At 40.1% G+C, this 17430-nt stretch overlaps 1 protein-coding gene across 2 annotated transcripts in view; it reads left to right on the plus strand.

The window, feature by feature from the left end:
* Window positions 1-17430, plus strand: part of LOC124139654 — a 63650-nt gene that overhangs the window by 30711 nt on the left and 15509 nt on the right. The window contains exons 2-8 of one of the 2 annotated variants that reach the window (XM_046506915.2): window positions 11201-11333; window positions 12220-12353; window positions 12944-13105; window positions 13776-13931; window positions 14701-14741; window positions 15911-15973; window positions 17058-17120. In XM_046506915.2, coding sequence (XP_046362871.2) covers window positions 11201-11333; window positions 12220-12353; window positions 12944-13105; window positions 13776-13931; window positions 14701-14741; window positions 15911-15973; window positions 17058-17120 — 752 coding nt within the window. The remainder of the gene's footprint in view (window positions 1-11200; window positions 11334-12219; window positions 12354-12943; window positions 13106-13775; window positions 13932-14700; window positions 14742-15910; window positions 15974-17057; window positions 17121-17430) is intronic. The other variant, XM_048388098.1, reaches the window with a different exon arrangement.

Genomic DNA, 17430 nt, shown 5'->3' on the forward strand with positions numbered 1-17430 from the left:
ACAGTTGAAAGCAACAAACGCAGCATTAAAAACCTTTCATACTAGATTTATATGTGAAATTAAGCATTATTTCGCGGTCCATAACCAATTTAATTGCATTTCACACCGAAATATTAATTATTCATTATTTGTTAAGTCCACTTAGATTTGATGGTATAAATGTTCGAAGTATTTTACCGACTGATGTTATATTGATACTTTCGTACGAGACAACTTACACTCCTTTGATACCTCTGATTCAGTTTGACTGACCACATCAGAATCCAGAACAGGCTAACATCATGGTAGAACCAATATGATTAACCTAAAAGTGTATGGATTCACGTTTTTATTGTTATCGTATAAGGACGTGACGAAGCTATGGCTTGAGCATTACATCAATTTTTATTTAATGAATTATTGCTTTTTGAAAGGCTGTATAAGTTTATCATTATATAACTGGCACAGAAACTCGATCTCTGTAAACACTATCACCATGAATACGTATTTGGTCGCAAGTGTTTATTGTATGGAATGACATTAAGATGTGGCATGTGACTTTACTGCATTTAAACCAAACCTTTCGTCCAGTTCTTCGTCAGTAAATTGTACCTGCATATTCTGCTATAGAAATAGTAAACCATAGAAATAGTGCTTACTAGTTTTTAACATGTATATTTAAGACAGTGGCATCCTTACACTGCAAACACGAAAACGTCGGTTTTTTCCGTATATGGTCATTGGACGGAAAAACGACGTTATTTGGACGTTTTCAAACCATCGTTTTTCCGTCCAAATAACGTCTTTATTTGACATCGGAATTTACTGGGAGAGAACGATAGCGTTAAGCTCCTCCCTTTCTTGATTGACATTGTCAATCAAGCAACAGCGTCTACCGGTATTTCTACTTCTCAGATTTCATTGGTCAGTCTCCGCGTGATAGATTACAGGCCCGCGTTTGACGCTGCACTCGAAGCGCTTAGCGGAAGTACTGAAATCAATCGTTCTGCGCATGCGGATTACTTAATGCCTTGACCAAATTTTCCGTTCTGTGCATGCGCGACTTCGCGTATTGTTTCCTAGATTTAATGTCACCACTATTTGACAATGGTTCATAAACTCAGTCACGTGAAGGTTCGGAATCGTAACGAGTAACTCCATTTAAATTAAAGAGGAGCCCCAGTGATATGGGAGATTCCAAGATGAAACTATTCTATGGCTATCTAGGCTGCCGCCCAAACCGATCTAAACGGGACCCGATAGCTTATTGTATGCTATATAGTCATATGGAAGTGGACAAGAACTATACATTTTATTCCGGCCGATTGTTCTTGCATTTACTTATAAGTCAGGAAAATGGACTTAAAAGGGGAGTTGTTGAATGTAATTATTTTAATTATTAAATGTTGCCTATACACTAATCTGGACGAACTTCTCATTGTTCTGTTTATGTCATCCTATATACTATTAGTATGTTACCGTTCTAAAGTCAACCTCTCACATAACATTATATTGTTCACAGTATCAAAGTTTAATCAACAATATCAAGAGCAGCGATTTAAACCACTGAAACACCCAAACACAAGGCTGTTATCTAGCGCTAGTGCAGACGTGATGCATCAGAAAAACTGTATCGTAATGTCTTCAGAAATTCAATTATACTACGAGATAGTACGGCTAACGCTGACTCACCGTCGGAACAAAGACAATCTCGCTAATACAGATACATATATAACGTATTTGAATGTTAATACTAAAGAAAAACAATCATTATTTTTGCAGTGACGATATAACACGTATACACGTTTATTGTTAACTTTCATCAGTTTTGCTCTTCATTTTAATAACTTTGTTTTCACATATATATGTAGCAATACCCGACAAGCATGTCATACATAATTATGGGGCAGTTTTCAATCTTGTACTGACTTACTCTGGTGTTAATGAGCGCAGTTTATTGGCTTGTGTGTAAAACCCCGTTTTTCTGGTAATCCTATTATTACTTAGTTTATTTCTATCTAATGACACCCTGTTCTCTGGATCATGGCTCCGTGACTATCCATAACAATTAAGATGAACATTCAGTTCAAGTAAATGAATGAGTTTGTTTTGACGCTACAGTCAGTCAAAAAACCAATGCTGTGAGGTTTGATAACACTTCTACCAGGTCGAACATCGTGGATCCTCATTTTCGGCCTAAAGAGAATCATAGTTCATATGCTAATCCATCTGCGAATACCCCCCCACTCAAGATGACCTTACTTGTTGCTAAATCTATCATCTATCCCCCCAATATCACCCCCCACGCCCCCGCCCCCACCCCCCACACGCACGCACGCACGTCCACACGCACGCACACACGCACGCACGCACGCACGCACACACACACACACACACACACAAACAACTGACCTAAATAACCTGGATAGGAAATACTGCTGATAGCCTCTGGTCAACTCAGCCGCGCCACCGCAGAATGTTCGTCCAACTCTGCAGGGGGCATTCTCAGTGGCTTCAAACGCGCTGAAATGTTTTCGCCTTGCATCCAAGATGGTGGACAAGTGAAATCGTATGAAATTTGGCTATTTTAGGTCCTATCTCTTTTTTGATTACACAATAAAGTCAATTCATAGTTACACGGTTGTGAAGAAGCTTACAACTTTATAAGACTTATTCATCTCATTCCAAAAAAGCTACTCGCGCTCACATAAAGTTGTAGTTATTATGTCACTGTTTTATTTCTTTAAAAATATATTACATGTTCAACAATATCAATTAAGATGAACATTCAATTTCCGATATAAGTAAATGGAAAGTGTGTTTTACGCCACAATCAGTCAAAGACCAACATTGTCCGGTCTGATGACACAAAATCTACCAGGTAGCACATTGAGTACAACCTATCCCCATTGAAGTCTCCACTGTGGGTATTCCTGAGGACGAAAAGGCCCCATGTACCTAGGAATTTCATCAATACATTCATGCGCGGCATTCTCTGCCTAAAGAAGATCATATTGTTAACATGCTAATCCAACTCGAACTACCATCCCGCTCAAGATAAATGTTTTATGTAACATCCAACAGGCCCACATTTACGCACGCACGCACGCACGCACGCACACACACATATTTGGATTTACCAATCCCTGAATTGAGAAGACGTGCGTTACGAAGCTCCTCCAAGTCATCATCAATATCCGTATATGTCTGTGATATCATTACCCTTCCAAAGCCGAATATACATTTATTGTGTTTTCTTGACAACAAATGTTATAATTGGGATAACACTTTCTGAGTAAAGTACAGATTCTCGTACTTTCTTGGGTTGAGTCCCGTCCGGGATTTGAACCCACACTGTGAGTGAGGCACCCAATCGCCAGAACACAAAGTTGGCGATCTAACCCAGCCACCGAACCAAAAATGTTAGTCCAGATGACGTATACTTTGTGTACTCCTCTGACAAGAGAAAAATGGCACGGCTTCTATGACCGAAAGCTTTGAACCAAAATGCCTTTAAGAAAGTGATCAACAGTAACACACATTATATTTGGATACCACTTTCTCAGTAAACTACATATTTTTAGGGTGGAGATAATAGACGTTGATGGTTGATTATCAATGGACTAATTAAAGCCAAAACTTAACTTATGAATGATTGGTAATGGGAAATGGACAATGGGCAAACGGGAGGCGGGGTAATCAGCGCCATGCCAGTTATCTGTTGGCTTCCCTTGTTGCGTTCCCTTCTTTGCTATCGTTTTACTTTTGTTGTTCTTACAGGTACAAATATATGTTCTCTGCCTCATAGCATTTAATAATATGCACCTGATGAAGGAGAATGTATATATTCCGAAACGCAGTGTTCCTCCGTTGACATCCATAAATATATTTCCTTGTGTGTATCAGTTCTTAATGCCCTTAAAAGACTCAATCTAGCTTTGTTTTTAAATGTGGTGATATGTGCGTACAATATAATATGGTCATGCCTATATACATTTGGGTCTTTGTCTACATAAGCATTTAGACATACAATTTAGAGCTAAGGACATTGCAAATTCTGCAGTCATGAAGTACACGTCATAGCAAGCTGTGATCTTTATTCATACTTTAGATATTCGTAATGGAGATCTGTAACTGAAGTTTACCGTAATCTTCCGCAACTCTCACCTCCTGACCAGTTGAACGTCTTAGTGCATTCAGATGCCATTGTAAAATTCCAGGCTGCCCCTCTTTCTGTGATGTTTTGACGGATGAAATCTATTGCGTTATAATCTCTGTTTGCTGATATATAATATGTACATGTTGTAAAATATTTACGATATTTTAAACGTGTAATTCGATGCATATGCAATGCAATGTGAACATAAGTGCAGATGCACGAAGGCGGTTATAGTCATAGTTATACTGCGATGGATGTAGGGGAATGGTAGAGGGGTGTATGTATGTATGAAAGCACGAATACCGATACATGAGGGCGGATATAGTTATAGTTCGATGGATGTTGGGGAATGGTGGGAGGATGGATTATGTATGAAAGCATGTGCATGGATCCATGTTGGCTGACGTAGACATAATGGTGGGGAAAGAAGAATGTGATGTGGGTGGGGGTGTGTGCGAGTGTGCGTGCGTGCATGCGTGCATGCGTTGTGATACGAGGGTTGGCGAACATGTTGTCAGATGATTGTGTGAGTAAGTTAAGTGATTGAGGATGTGGCAGGTATGAGTATTGATACATGCAGACTTGGGGTTGTGGGACTGGGTGTGCCTGTACTGAGGTATTTCGTTTCACTCACTTATAGTGTTTTCTTTCACTCAAATACTGTTTTACGCATTTTAATGACTGAAACTGTAGTGACTCAAAGGTCATACTGGCCGGGCATTCAACATATCTACCCCAACTACATACGTAGCCATTTTTATGGTGTACAATTCTTCTTCTACCTCACACACACACACATATCTTATGTACAAACTACTAATTTGTTACTATCTTTTTCAGGAATCATGGCCTCCTTTATGAAGAGAAAACGCTGTGAAGACTGTGGAAACTCTTTTTCCTCTTCTTCTAATTACAAGCGACACAAAGGCACTTGTCCGAGTACAGAACCTGAACCTGCATCTCAAGACAGCTCTGACGATGATGAAGAGGTATACTTTGATGAAGATGAGATTGACGATCTGCTTCAGAGTTTTCAACCGAGAAAACCTCAGCAAGCTGAATCCTCTCAACCTGCCTCACCGGAAGTGAAACCATTTTTTAAGGCACTCATCTTATGGACATGTTTCTTCCTCTGCATTTGGCAGTCTGTATTTTATATTTCCTCAAATGCCATCGCATTCCTTCTGAAATACCTTCATGCCCTTCTCGCCGTTGCCGCTCAGCATTACAAGTTCCTTGCTGTTGTAGTACCGATGTTCCCAAGTACTATTTTCCTGCTCAAGAAATTACTCAGAATTGACGACAATAACTTTTTCCACTATGTTGTATGCCCAGCATGCTGTAGCATATATAGATATTCTGACTGTATTTCTGTTTTCGAAGGAGAAGAAGTCAGTATGACTTGTTCAAACGTCTCCCAACCTAATCACCCAATGAGACATTATCGCCAGCCTTGTGGTGCACAACTGTTACAAAGTATGACCCTTTCCTCTGGCAAGAAGAAGCTTGTACCACATAAGAACTATTATTTTAAATCTCTGAAAGATTCACTTTTTAACTTTTTGTCAAGACCAGGTTTTGAGGAGAAATGTGAACAATGGCGTGACAGGGTCGTTAGTGATGGTACTTTGCATGACGTGTATGATGGTCGTATCTGGAAGAGCTTCAGTGGGACATATTTGAAGAAGAAGAGAAACTATGGCCTTATGCTTAATTTAGACTGGTTTCAGCCATTCAAACACGTCAAATACTCTGTAGGTGTAATGTATTTAGTCATCCTCAATCTACCTCGAGAAGAACGTTACAAACGTGAGAATGTTATCATTGTTGGTATTATACCGCACATGAAGAAAGAACCCCCTACAAACAGTTTTGTACAACCTTTAGTTGATGAGCTTCTTGAAGCATGGACAGTAGGTTTTTCATTCAACTCTAAGATATTTCGCTTGGCCTTAATGTGCATTGGATGTGATATCCCTGCTTGCCGAAAGTTATGTGGCTTTCTGGGACATGCAGCCGTCAAAGGGTGTTCTCGGTGCAAGAAGTCTTTTCCTGGTGAATTCGGCAAAAGAGACTACAGTGGTTTTGACAGAACTCAGTGGATACCTCGCACCCATGAAAAGCATATACGAGAAATTAGACACATCACAAGTGCCAGAACCAAGACAGATAGAGAAGCACTTGCGAGTTCGTATGGAACAAGATACTCCGTCTTGTCTGAGCTGCCATACCTTGATCTGATCAAAATGTCTGTTGTGGATCCTATGCACAATTTGTTTCTGGGGACATCAAAACATATGTTGCATGTATGGAGAGACACTGGTGTACTAACTGACAAGAACTTAGACACTATCCAAGCAAAGGTGGATGCAGTTAACTGTCCAAGTGACATTGGTCGCATCCCACATAAGATTTCCTCCGGTTTTGCAGGGTTTAGTGCAGACCAGTTTAAAAACTGGACGTTACTGTTTTCTGTGTATGCACTGAAGGATGTTATTTCTGATGATCATTTAGAATGTTGGCGAAATTTTGTATTGGCCTGTAGATATTTGTGTTGCCGAGTATTAACTGAAAATGACATAAAAATGGCAGATTTATTACTGATGCGCTTCTGTGAGAATTTTGAGCGATTATATGGCCGTGACAGAGTTACCCCTAACATGCACTTGCATTGTCATCTGATTGAGTGTGTTCAGGACTTTGGACCCATTTACTCGTTTTGGCTGTTCAGTTTTGAACGGTTTAATGGTATGCTGGGCGACTACACAACTAACAAGAAAAGCGTAGAACTGCAGCTGATGAGACGTTTCGTAAGCCATTCTCATCTCCTTGGATTGGTCTTAGATGACGAGTTTCACTTTGGAGACACCCTTGAGCCGATCATCGCCACTGTTACAGCTAACATTAAAGTGGGTACTCTTGGCAAGATTAATTCAAGTGAATGCTTGCAGCTCCGACAGATGTCATCCCGACTTCATCACATTGAAAACCTTCAGTGGACTGACATTGACAGGTTCATTTTTTCAAAATATAAAGTCCGTGGCCTCACTGAAAATGATGAACACTCCCTTCAAGAAATGTACAGAGCCCTCTATGGCGAAACAGTCGAGACTTTGCCGGCCGTTAGGGAAATAAAAACTCTATACCTTGGATCAGAAGTCTTTGGATCTGCCAAGTCTCAAAGTGTGAGATCTTCTTACATCACTGCCTACTGGACAGACGGGGACGGGAAAATTGGTTGGGGGGTTTCTCCGAGACCTGGAAAGGTATTGAGATACCTTCAGCACTCAGCAAGAGTTGACGGCATAGAGAAGAGACACATCCTTGCAGAAGTTCAATGGTATCGGGAACTTGAAGATAAACTAAAAAACCATTGTGGCCGACCAGTGGAAGCCTGGCACTCTTCCATGTATGTTGACTCTGGTCCATCTTCGTTTATGCCCATTCAACGAATTAAGGGTAAATTCGTCAAAATTGAGGGACAAATAGGTACCAGGACAGTTACATTTGTGTCACCAAGGGACAGATTTGTGTGTGTGTAATTTATTGGTTTATTGTTGTTGTAAAGTTTTGCTTTAAATAGAAATTTTAATTGTACATTCTATATTTTAGTTCTTGTATGTGTATTATTGTAGATATAATTGTATACATGTATGATCATTACCCAGTGATGTGCCCAAGTGTTATTTATTGTACATATACCTTGAACTATGACATGATATCCTGAATATAAATTCACGTTCATCCTGTGTTTTGTATTTTTGTTATTTCTGCATGGCTTGGTGAAATGTAAGATTTGGAATGAACACCTCGACAGCAGTTTAGTTATAATGCTATCAATTTATGGATTAGTTCTGAGAAACAGAGAGGGAAACAGCCATATATAACAGGGTACCAATCCGGTGTTCAATCGCATCGCCATGTCTGATAAAGGTATATTCGATTTGAAAAATAGCACTAGTAAAACCACGATGCCTCTCTTGTGGTGGTGTACATCCTGTGATAAATTTCAAATCATTTATGGTGCTAAGTTCATATTACAAAATATTTTAACAAAGCGCAACAACAAACTGAGAACCAGAAGAAGCACCAGTAGAAACATAATTCTTAATTTATTGAGGCTTACATCTTTTATGTGAGCTTGTTAAACAACCAAGAGAAATTCACTGTACTACGCTATATACAAATTAAATAAAAAATCTACCCTCAGTGACCTTTATTTTGCATCTTTGAAATAAAATCATGATGTGTTGCGATATCTAAATATTGCCAAAATATATGATGGCCATAAGTATGATACACTTATGTAACGTATTACAGATGAAATGTTTTCATCGACAAATGAGCTTGGTGACATAAAATCAAATATGTAGACATATAAGTCCACCATGTTCCGTTATACAAGCCTACGAACTGAAAGAAGCGGCAATAAAACCATGATGTGTTGCCAACACATCCTAACATTTGAAAAGTATCTAATGGGGTATTTTATGAAAGCATTCGTTTGAAGCTTTAAGCCAAAGATGCACTTGAAAGAGTGCATTACCGACGTAATAATAATCTCAAGTGCACACAAGTTGAAGAAGCGGCAGTAAATTCTTGATGTGTTGCACCGTCAAATACATTTATAAACAGTATTATGTATTCAACTAAAGCGTTGGGATAGAATATTGCAGCAAATCCACTTTGGAAACGATCTGAACAGCTTAACCAGCAGACAGAAGAAGCAGACATAAAATCACCTATGTATTCAAACATTTCCAAACAAATCCAAACAAATCCAAACATTTCCAAACATTTCCAAACATTTCCAAGCTTGGAAATATGACCTTTCCAAATTTTGGAATGGTCATATTTCCAATTGGAATGACGGTATTTCCAAGTTTTGGAAATGTTGGAATGGATGATATTTTGTCCAGTGTGGTAGTATTTCTCTTACTTAGATATTCTTGCCGTATAACATACATTTGATAAGGTTGATGTATACTCTCAAAACATTTAAGCAAGACCAATTAAAGACTATTATATGATCGTAATATACACTATGAGTTTATATCCGGCGCTCGATGAGGCATTTGAAAAGATGGATACTGTTGATGGATTTTGATTACATCAAATAAGCGACATAAAACATCGAATAGAGAAGGATAGGGAGTTGAGACTTGGATTGTATAAAAAGTATCACAGAGCCGTGAATTCTCTGGACGGAGTTGACACCACGCTTGTAACAGCTGGCATGGGACTCGGCGTAGCTGGTGTCGGTTTACTATCAACTATAATCGCCGCGCCTATCGTGCTCGGCATGGAAATAGCCGCTGGAGTCTCGGGACTGGCAGGAATAGCGATAAAATTCATTTCTCGTTGGTTACAAAAGAAAGCATTAAAACACGATAGTATTCGGATACTCGCCGAAGCAAAGTTGAACAGCATTGAGGATCATATTTTGACAGCAATGGTTGATTGTAAGATATCCGAGGATGAGTTTCGTTTAGTGTTGTCAGAACTCACCAAATACAACGCAATGAAGCAGGAGATTCGATCAAAATCTCATAAGACCAGTGGTATTAGCGAAGACGAGAAAAAAATAGTTCATAGAACAGGGGAGGCAACAAGCGCGTCAATTATTCCGTGCCAAAACCAAAGAACTGGTTGGAGATTAAAAATAGATTGCTTACTATCGTTAGATCACATTTAGACAAATGCTTACATAAATATATAATAATGGAGAATTACAACACAACAATCGAAAAAGCTATTAAATGGAGAGAATTCCACAAGGTTTTTATTATATCAGTGATGTCAAATCAACCAAATACGGTTATCAATTGTTTCTTATCAATTTACAAGAAGAGTGTAATTATATAGTCTGGTCTCCTAGTAAAATGAACGAAGAACTTAATAAAAATGTTGAATATCGCTTTATTGATAAAAATAATAAAGAATATTTCCATTACCATTTAGGCTCATCTAAAGCAATGATTGGCCCCAGGTATTGGTGAGCTAGAGCCAATTTAACTAAATCTCATGACTATCATTGAATCACATAATCATTTTGGCATAAAAAATTCCCCCTGTAGTAGCGGTATAGGTATATAAATCCGGCTCCAGTGGAGTTGCGGCAGAACCCCCATTACCTATACTACTACATATCTGATGGATCAGTGTTTGGAATAGCTGATGCACAAATTGTTTGGCTGGCTCTGTGTGGCCATGAGGTAAGGCTATATGTCACCAAGGAAAAAGTAGGTTAAGTTTGATTTAAGTAGCACGTCCGTGATGCTGTGTCTTCAACGTCAGTAGTGTATCATCAACGTCAGTGGTGTTGTGTCTTCAACGTCAGTGGTGTTGTGTCGTCAACGTCAGTAGTCTATCATCAACGTCAGTGGTGTTGTGTCGTCATCGTCAGTGGTGTATCATCAACGTCAGTGGTGTTGTGTCGTCAACGTCAGTGGTGTTGTGTCGTCAACGTCAGTAGTGTATCATCAACGTCAGTTGTGTCGTCAACGTCAGTAGTGTATCATCAACGTCAGTGGTGTTGTGTCTTCAACGTCAGTGGTGTATCATCAACGTCCATGGTGTTGTGTCGTCAACGTCAGGGATGTATTATCAACGTCAGTGGTGTTGTGTCTTCAACGTCAGTGGTGTATCATCAACGTCCATGGTGTTGTATCATCAACGTCCATGGTGTTGTATCATCAACGTCAGTGGTGTTATGTCTTCAACGTCAGTGGTGTATCATCAACGTCCACGGTGTTGTTTCATCAAAGTCAGTGGTGTTGCATCATCAACGTCAGTGGTGTTGCATCATTACCCACTTGGTGTTGTATCAAGGTCACTAGTGTATCATCAACCTCAGTTACGTATCATCAACGTCACTGGTGTATCATTAACGTAACTGGTGGATAATCCATGGATATATCATCAGCGTTTTGTATTACCATCAGTAGCATAGCGTCAAGGCCATTTTCCGTGTTGAAAATGTGTTTTCGTTTGTGTGTATGCGACCTTAAAACTCACTCATGATTTTCCCTATTGTCATGCTTTGATGTTTTAACCGAACAGATCTATACAGACTACTATCTAACTGACAATGAGATCCGTGCCCCCTATCACCGAGGGCGTCCCTGGGGCTATAATCGGGTGAGGGGTCGAGATGTGTGGCGGGATTTGCAGGAGAGACGACGGTGGACAATCGGTAAGTACACCCACAGAAATGTATAGACATGACTGATCTTGAGTGATACTGATTTTTAGAAAATGACTCAAAATGGTAAATTTGAGATGTGCGACGATGATTAACATACTATTAGCGTGATACACCTGTTAGGAAACAACCCAAATAACTGAGTTGAGATGTGAAAAAACGATTGACCATAGTCTTATACACTTGTAAGTTAAAAGCTCAAATGACTGAGTTAAGATGTGTGCATACGATTGACCTAGCGTGACACACTTGTTTGTAAACAACTCAAATGATTCAGTTGAGATGTCTGGTGACAATTGACCTAGTGTGACACACTTGTTTGTAAATAACTCAAATGATTCAGTTGACATGTGTGTTGACGATTGACCTAGCGTGACACACTTGTTTGTAAATAACTCAAATGATTCAGTTGACATGTGTGTTGACGATTGACCTAGCGTGACACACTTGATGTAAATAACTCAAATGATTCAGTTGACATGTGTGTTGACGATTGACCTAGTGTGATACACTTGTTTGTAAATTACTCAAATGATTCAGTTTACATGTGTGTTGACGATTGACCTAGCGTGACACACTTGATGTAAATAACTCAAATGATTCAGTTGACATGTGTGTTGACGATTGACCTAGCGTGACACACTTGTTTGTAAATAACTCAAATGACTGAGTTGAGATATGTGCATACGGTTGACCTAGCGTGACATACTTGTTTGTAAATACCTCATATGACTGAGTTGAGATGCTGGTGACGGTTGACCTAGCGTGACACACTTGATGTAAATAACTCAAATGACTGAGTTGACATGTCTGGTGACGAATGACCAAAGTCTCAAACACAGGTTAGTAAATAATCCCAACAATGTTATGACTTCAGCAAGCGTACCCAACTGGTTGCTGAACATAAATGTCAACACAAGCGAAGGGACAACCCGCAGCAGTGGGAACATCCCGAACGGACATCCTCATGGCATCTACTTTAAAAACAGGATCAGACGCCCGTGCACAGTGGTGGGTACATACTGCTTAACAGGTGTTGATTAAGAAGGTTTGGGGTGAATAAATAAATGTTTAGGATATCTTTTAAAGAATCTGGCAAAAAGTAATTTGTTCTAAGGATATATATATATATATATATACTTTACTGTGCTCTATATGTGCTATATATATATATATATATATATATATATATATATATATATATATATACACACACACACGTGGTAGGCTGCATGTCCCTAAAACATGTGTTGTGACATAAATGTTCAGATCCTTGCATGAAACAGTTGACCGTCTCTACACATCTCCCAGAAACCACCTGCACCCACACCTAGAATAATACATGATGGGTCCCTAACGGAAATAAACGTCAGCATCTGACTTAATCTCCCAAACATTTGTGATTTCTGAATACAAATTTTGCATCCAATATATGGCATCGTGTGGACCTGGAACTCGCCGCGCCGTGTGAATGTCGTGTTGCATGAAACTTCAGTGGGTCCAAATAACTACCACATGTTGGAGATACTAGTTGCAGTGTGTCAATGCACTCCAATTCCACGTGTTGATGGACTGAATGTCCGATTTACGTTTCATTACAGGTGATTCCTGATCCGTATCCCTTTCTTAACGTGAATATCCGAGACGGTGTCTTCCTTCTCGAGGAGCGGGCCAAGTTGGAGCGTCTCGGACGGCAGTCACCGTTCTCTCCTGCTGTCATTGCAATACACCTGGATCTCCCCGATGAGGAACCTTTCAGAAAGGTGTTTCTATTTACACTGAATTACCAGCCACAAGATCGATATTTTCATTTATTTACTGATGACTGTAAATTAAACTTACCCCTCTCGAATATAGCTTCGAATGGGTTTGGTAGCAGAGAGGGTCGGTGTAGCAAAGAGTTTGGCTTATTGAGGGCCTGGTGTATTGAGAATGTTTGGATTGTTTAGATGTGCTCGTGTAAACATTGTTGTTGGTTGCCAGAGTGTTGAGTTACAAGGGGTCTTTGTAGAGAGAGGGTTGTTTGTATGGGCTCTTGTGTAGCAATAGTTTTCAGATCCCAGAGGGGCCTGTTTAGCGAGGGTGTTATGATACAAAGGGGAATGTGTTGCGATGTTAAGGGTGACGCGGTGTTTTGTGTAGGGAGAGTGTTCAGTTTGAGGATTGAGAAGGAATGTTTTGTTAACTGAAGTGTAGAGGAAGATGTAGCGAGGCGTTTGGGTTAAATTGGGGTCGGTGTGGCGAGAGAGTTTGAATATAGAGATGGCGTTTTAACAAGAGTGGTGGTTTATTGAGGGGTTTCTTTAGCGAGAGTCGTCACTAGTGTGTTGGATTAAAGGGTACACACACCACTGAACAAATATCCAGCCATACAACCGCTTTTTTCGCCTTTATAAAAATACACGTTTCAATAGCAAAGTCTTTAACCTCCAGTTTAAGGACTTGTCAAACCATCTTGCCCGTGTAGCGGAAGTACCGGATGATAGAGGGTTCTTCTTCTGGTTCATCAAACGTCAGAGAGGACAATGGAATACACCAGTTAAAGACTCATCTCTTTATTTCATAGATTTCAACGTGAAACACATGAAGGTATTTATATTTAGTGAGGATCTTGCGGTTGATATTTAACACCGGACACTATATCACCTGTATGATGGCGGTTTGTAAATAGTCGTGTGTTCGACCCTACAAGTCAGTCATTGATATTATCAGCCATGATCTTAAAGGATAAAAAAATGATATGTAAAAAATGTACAGCTAAGATCTATCGAAGATGAGTATATTTTTTTATTTGCCCCAAATACAATATTACCCGTGGTATATATCTCGAGTAATATTTCAGTAAAGCCGAACAAATATCAATTTATTTATATAACAGTAATGTCCAAATTAAACTTTAAATATACCACAGGGGGCACGGGTGGCCCAGTCGTCTAAGGCGCCGCGATTCGCTGTGCAGAGTTGCGTGCCTTGGGCACGCCAGAAACCTATGATTGTGGGTTCGAATCTCGGTTCGCCCTGATTATGTTTCTAGGTTTGTCAGCATCATACCCGTACTTCTGGGTTTCACCGAAGTGGTAAACGTCTGAGACCTGCATCACTTTCCTCCCACATTAAGCTGACACGCCGTGATATAACGCGAATACTGTTAAAAGCGGCGTTAAACACAACACACACACGAACATACCACAACTTATCTACGTATGTCTGTCATACAGCGTTAGACAAGACATCGTGTAGTTAATAATCAACCGCCATTTTTGAAATGTAATGTGTGCTGTTGTCTTATAGTAACAGCAGATACATGATTGATATTGAATCCCTGGTTGTTGACAAATACATTATTTTATGTTTACAGCACAAGTTCCACGCCAGGGATTGTATCAAGTTCGTAGTAGTGTGAGTAGCAGTAGTGTGGACCATCTCTCTCGACGTAATTGGGCTGACACTCTAAATGCATGAACTTGATCTATCCTGGTATTATAGCCACGCATGGTCTCATTCTCGTGAGCTGAATCTACTCATAACATACATTCAATCACTTCAATCTTCTGAAATACATTAAACGATACTATAGATGAGCTTCATGTTTCTTTAAAGGATCAGTGAGAGGAATCTTTTGTCTTCTCAAAGCTCTTCATCGACGCCTTCTCCAACTCCTTCTCAACCTCCTTCCATGTATCTTCATCTTGTCTTCATCCTAAATCTGACGATGTGTATGATAAATCAAACCGTATTTTACCTCACCTCAACTGAAGGTTTAAGTGAGCGTAAATCAGGGCTGGTTTTACTTCATCTGACCTTTCCTTCATCCCGGTATGCTGATACAGTATCTGCAACATCATCTTGAAACAATACAATAAAGGCGAACCCCGCGGGGATTCCAGGTTACAATACGGTGGCCATAAGAGATCTAATACTAAATGGATCGGGTATTCAAATTCGGTTACTTGGTTGCCATCATACAGCTGGACCATTGCTGAGTGTGGCGTCAAACGAGAAACACACCCTAAAGATCTTTGAGATTTGCCACCGCCTCCGTGGTCTACTGGTAGAGCGTCCGCCAAGAGAGCGGAAGGTCGGGGGATCGATCCTAAAAGACGTTAAAAGATGGTACTTGTTGTTACTCTGCCTGGCACTCGGATTTAAGGGGCTAAGCAAGGACTTGTCGGCTCGGAGTCAGCATACTGTGTCTGAGTGGGGTATTGATGTTAAACTGCGGCATGGTATCTCAGTGAGCTAGCACTATTAAATGGGCATAGGTCTTGACTAGAACAAGAAGCCATACACGCACACACACGTCGCTATGTAAGCGTAATGATCTTGAGCGCGACGTTTCATTATGTTTTGTTGTTAATGTTTAAGCCTGTTGTTACAACATTCTGATATTCCTGTTTACCCTTTATTAACCTTAAAATGTTAATGTTGCAATTAGTACAGCATGAACAACAGAATACCCTTGTGTCTGAATGTATACTTTATAAAGTTTGTGGTCGCATAAGGTTTTGTTATGATTTTATCTATTAAGATTTCTATCTAATCTTTCCTACTTTAATACTTGTTCACAGCATTGGCAGAAGGGATCCTCCACGCCCTCCTTATCCTCCACATCCTCCTCCTCCTTCTCCATGGTAATCATTATCTTGTCTTTATCAATACCCGGGCAAAGTTCATGGGGCGAAACTCAGTTGGGCTGAAAATATTGGAAGATGAACATTAGCACTGATAACGTCAGACACTACCCTTCACCAGCTGCAAAAATCTAGAACACGTGCAGTTAATAAGGAGTATAGTGGCCCAGTTGTCTGAAGCACCACACTTCTTTGTGCAGAGTTGCGTCCCTTGGGTGTGCCAGAAAGACATGCTCGTGGACTCAAATCCTAGATTCACCAGAATATTTGTCTAAATTTGACAGTACCGCCCGCGAGCTCGTGGGTTTCGCCAAAGTGGTAGTTTAAGAACCGTTTCATTTCTAACTTTCCTCCCACGCTATTGTATAACTGAAATACCAAAGAAAATATTTCTGTTGTAAGCCGTTGCACCACACTCCAGTTATAGTCTAACGTGGTATGCGACTATACTAGTCAATGTAGCAAAGGAACTGATTGTGTATGACACTGTTTAATAACAGTTCAATCATTTTGACAGATACCCATCGTTGCAAAAAATCGAGAGAAACTGAAAGTATCTTTGTCTTGTAAGGATATTCATACTTCGTGAACCGTCTCCGTGGTCTAGTGGTAGAGCGTGCGCCCGGATGGTACTTGTTGTTACTCTGCCTGGCACTCGGATTTAAGGGGCTAAGCAAGGACTTGTCGGCTCGGAGTCAGCATACTGTGTCTGAGTGGGGTATTGATGTTAAACTGCGGCATGGTATCTCAGTGAGCTAGCACTATTAAATGGGCATAGGTCTTGACTAGAACAAGAAGCCATACACGCACACACACGTCGCTATGTAAGCGTAATGATCTTGAGCGCGACGTTTCATTATGTTTTGTTGTTAATGTTTAAGCCTGTTGTTACAACATTCTGATATTCCTGTTTACCCTTTATTAACCTTAAAATGTTAATGTTGCAATTAGTACAGCATGAACAACAGAATACCCTTGTGTCTGAATGTATACTTTATAAAGTTTGTGGTCGCATAAGGTTTTGTTATGATTTTATCTATTAAGATTTCTATCTAATCTTTCCTACTTTAATACTTGTTCACAGCATTGGCAGAAGGGATCCTCCACGCCCTCCTTATCCTCCACATCCTCCTCCTCCTTCTCCATGGTAATCATTATCTTGTCTTTATCAATACCCGGGCAAAGTTCATGGGGCGAAACTCAGTTGGGCTGAAAATATTGGAAGATGAACATTAGCACTGATAACGTCAGACACTACCCTTCACCAGCTGCAAAAATCTAGAACACGTTGCAGTTAATAAGGAGTATAGTGGCCCAGTTGTCTGAAGCACCACACTTCTTTGTGCAGAGTTGCGTCCCTTGGGTGTGCCAGAAAGACATGCTCGTGGACTCAAATCCTAGATTCACCAGAATATTTGTCTAAATTTGACAGTACCGCCCGCGAGCTCGTGGGTTTC

This window comes from Haliotis rufescens, unplaced genomic scaffold, assembly GCF_023055435.1.
Source record: "Haliotis rufescens isolate VD_foot unplaced genomic scaffold, xgHalRufe1.0.p SCAF_7, whole genome shotgun sequence".
NCBI lineage: Eukaryota > Metazoa > Mollusca > Gastropoda > Lepetellida > Haliotidae > Haliotis > Haliotis rufescens.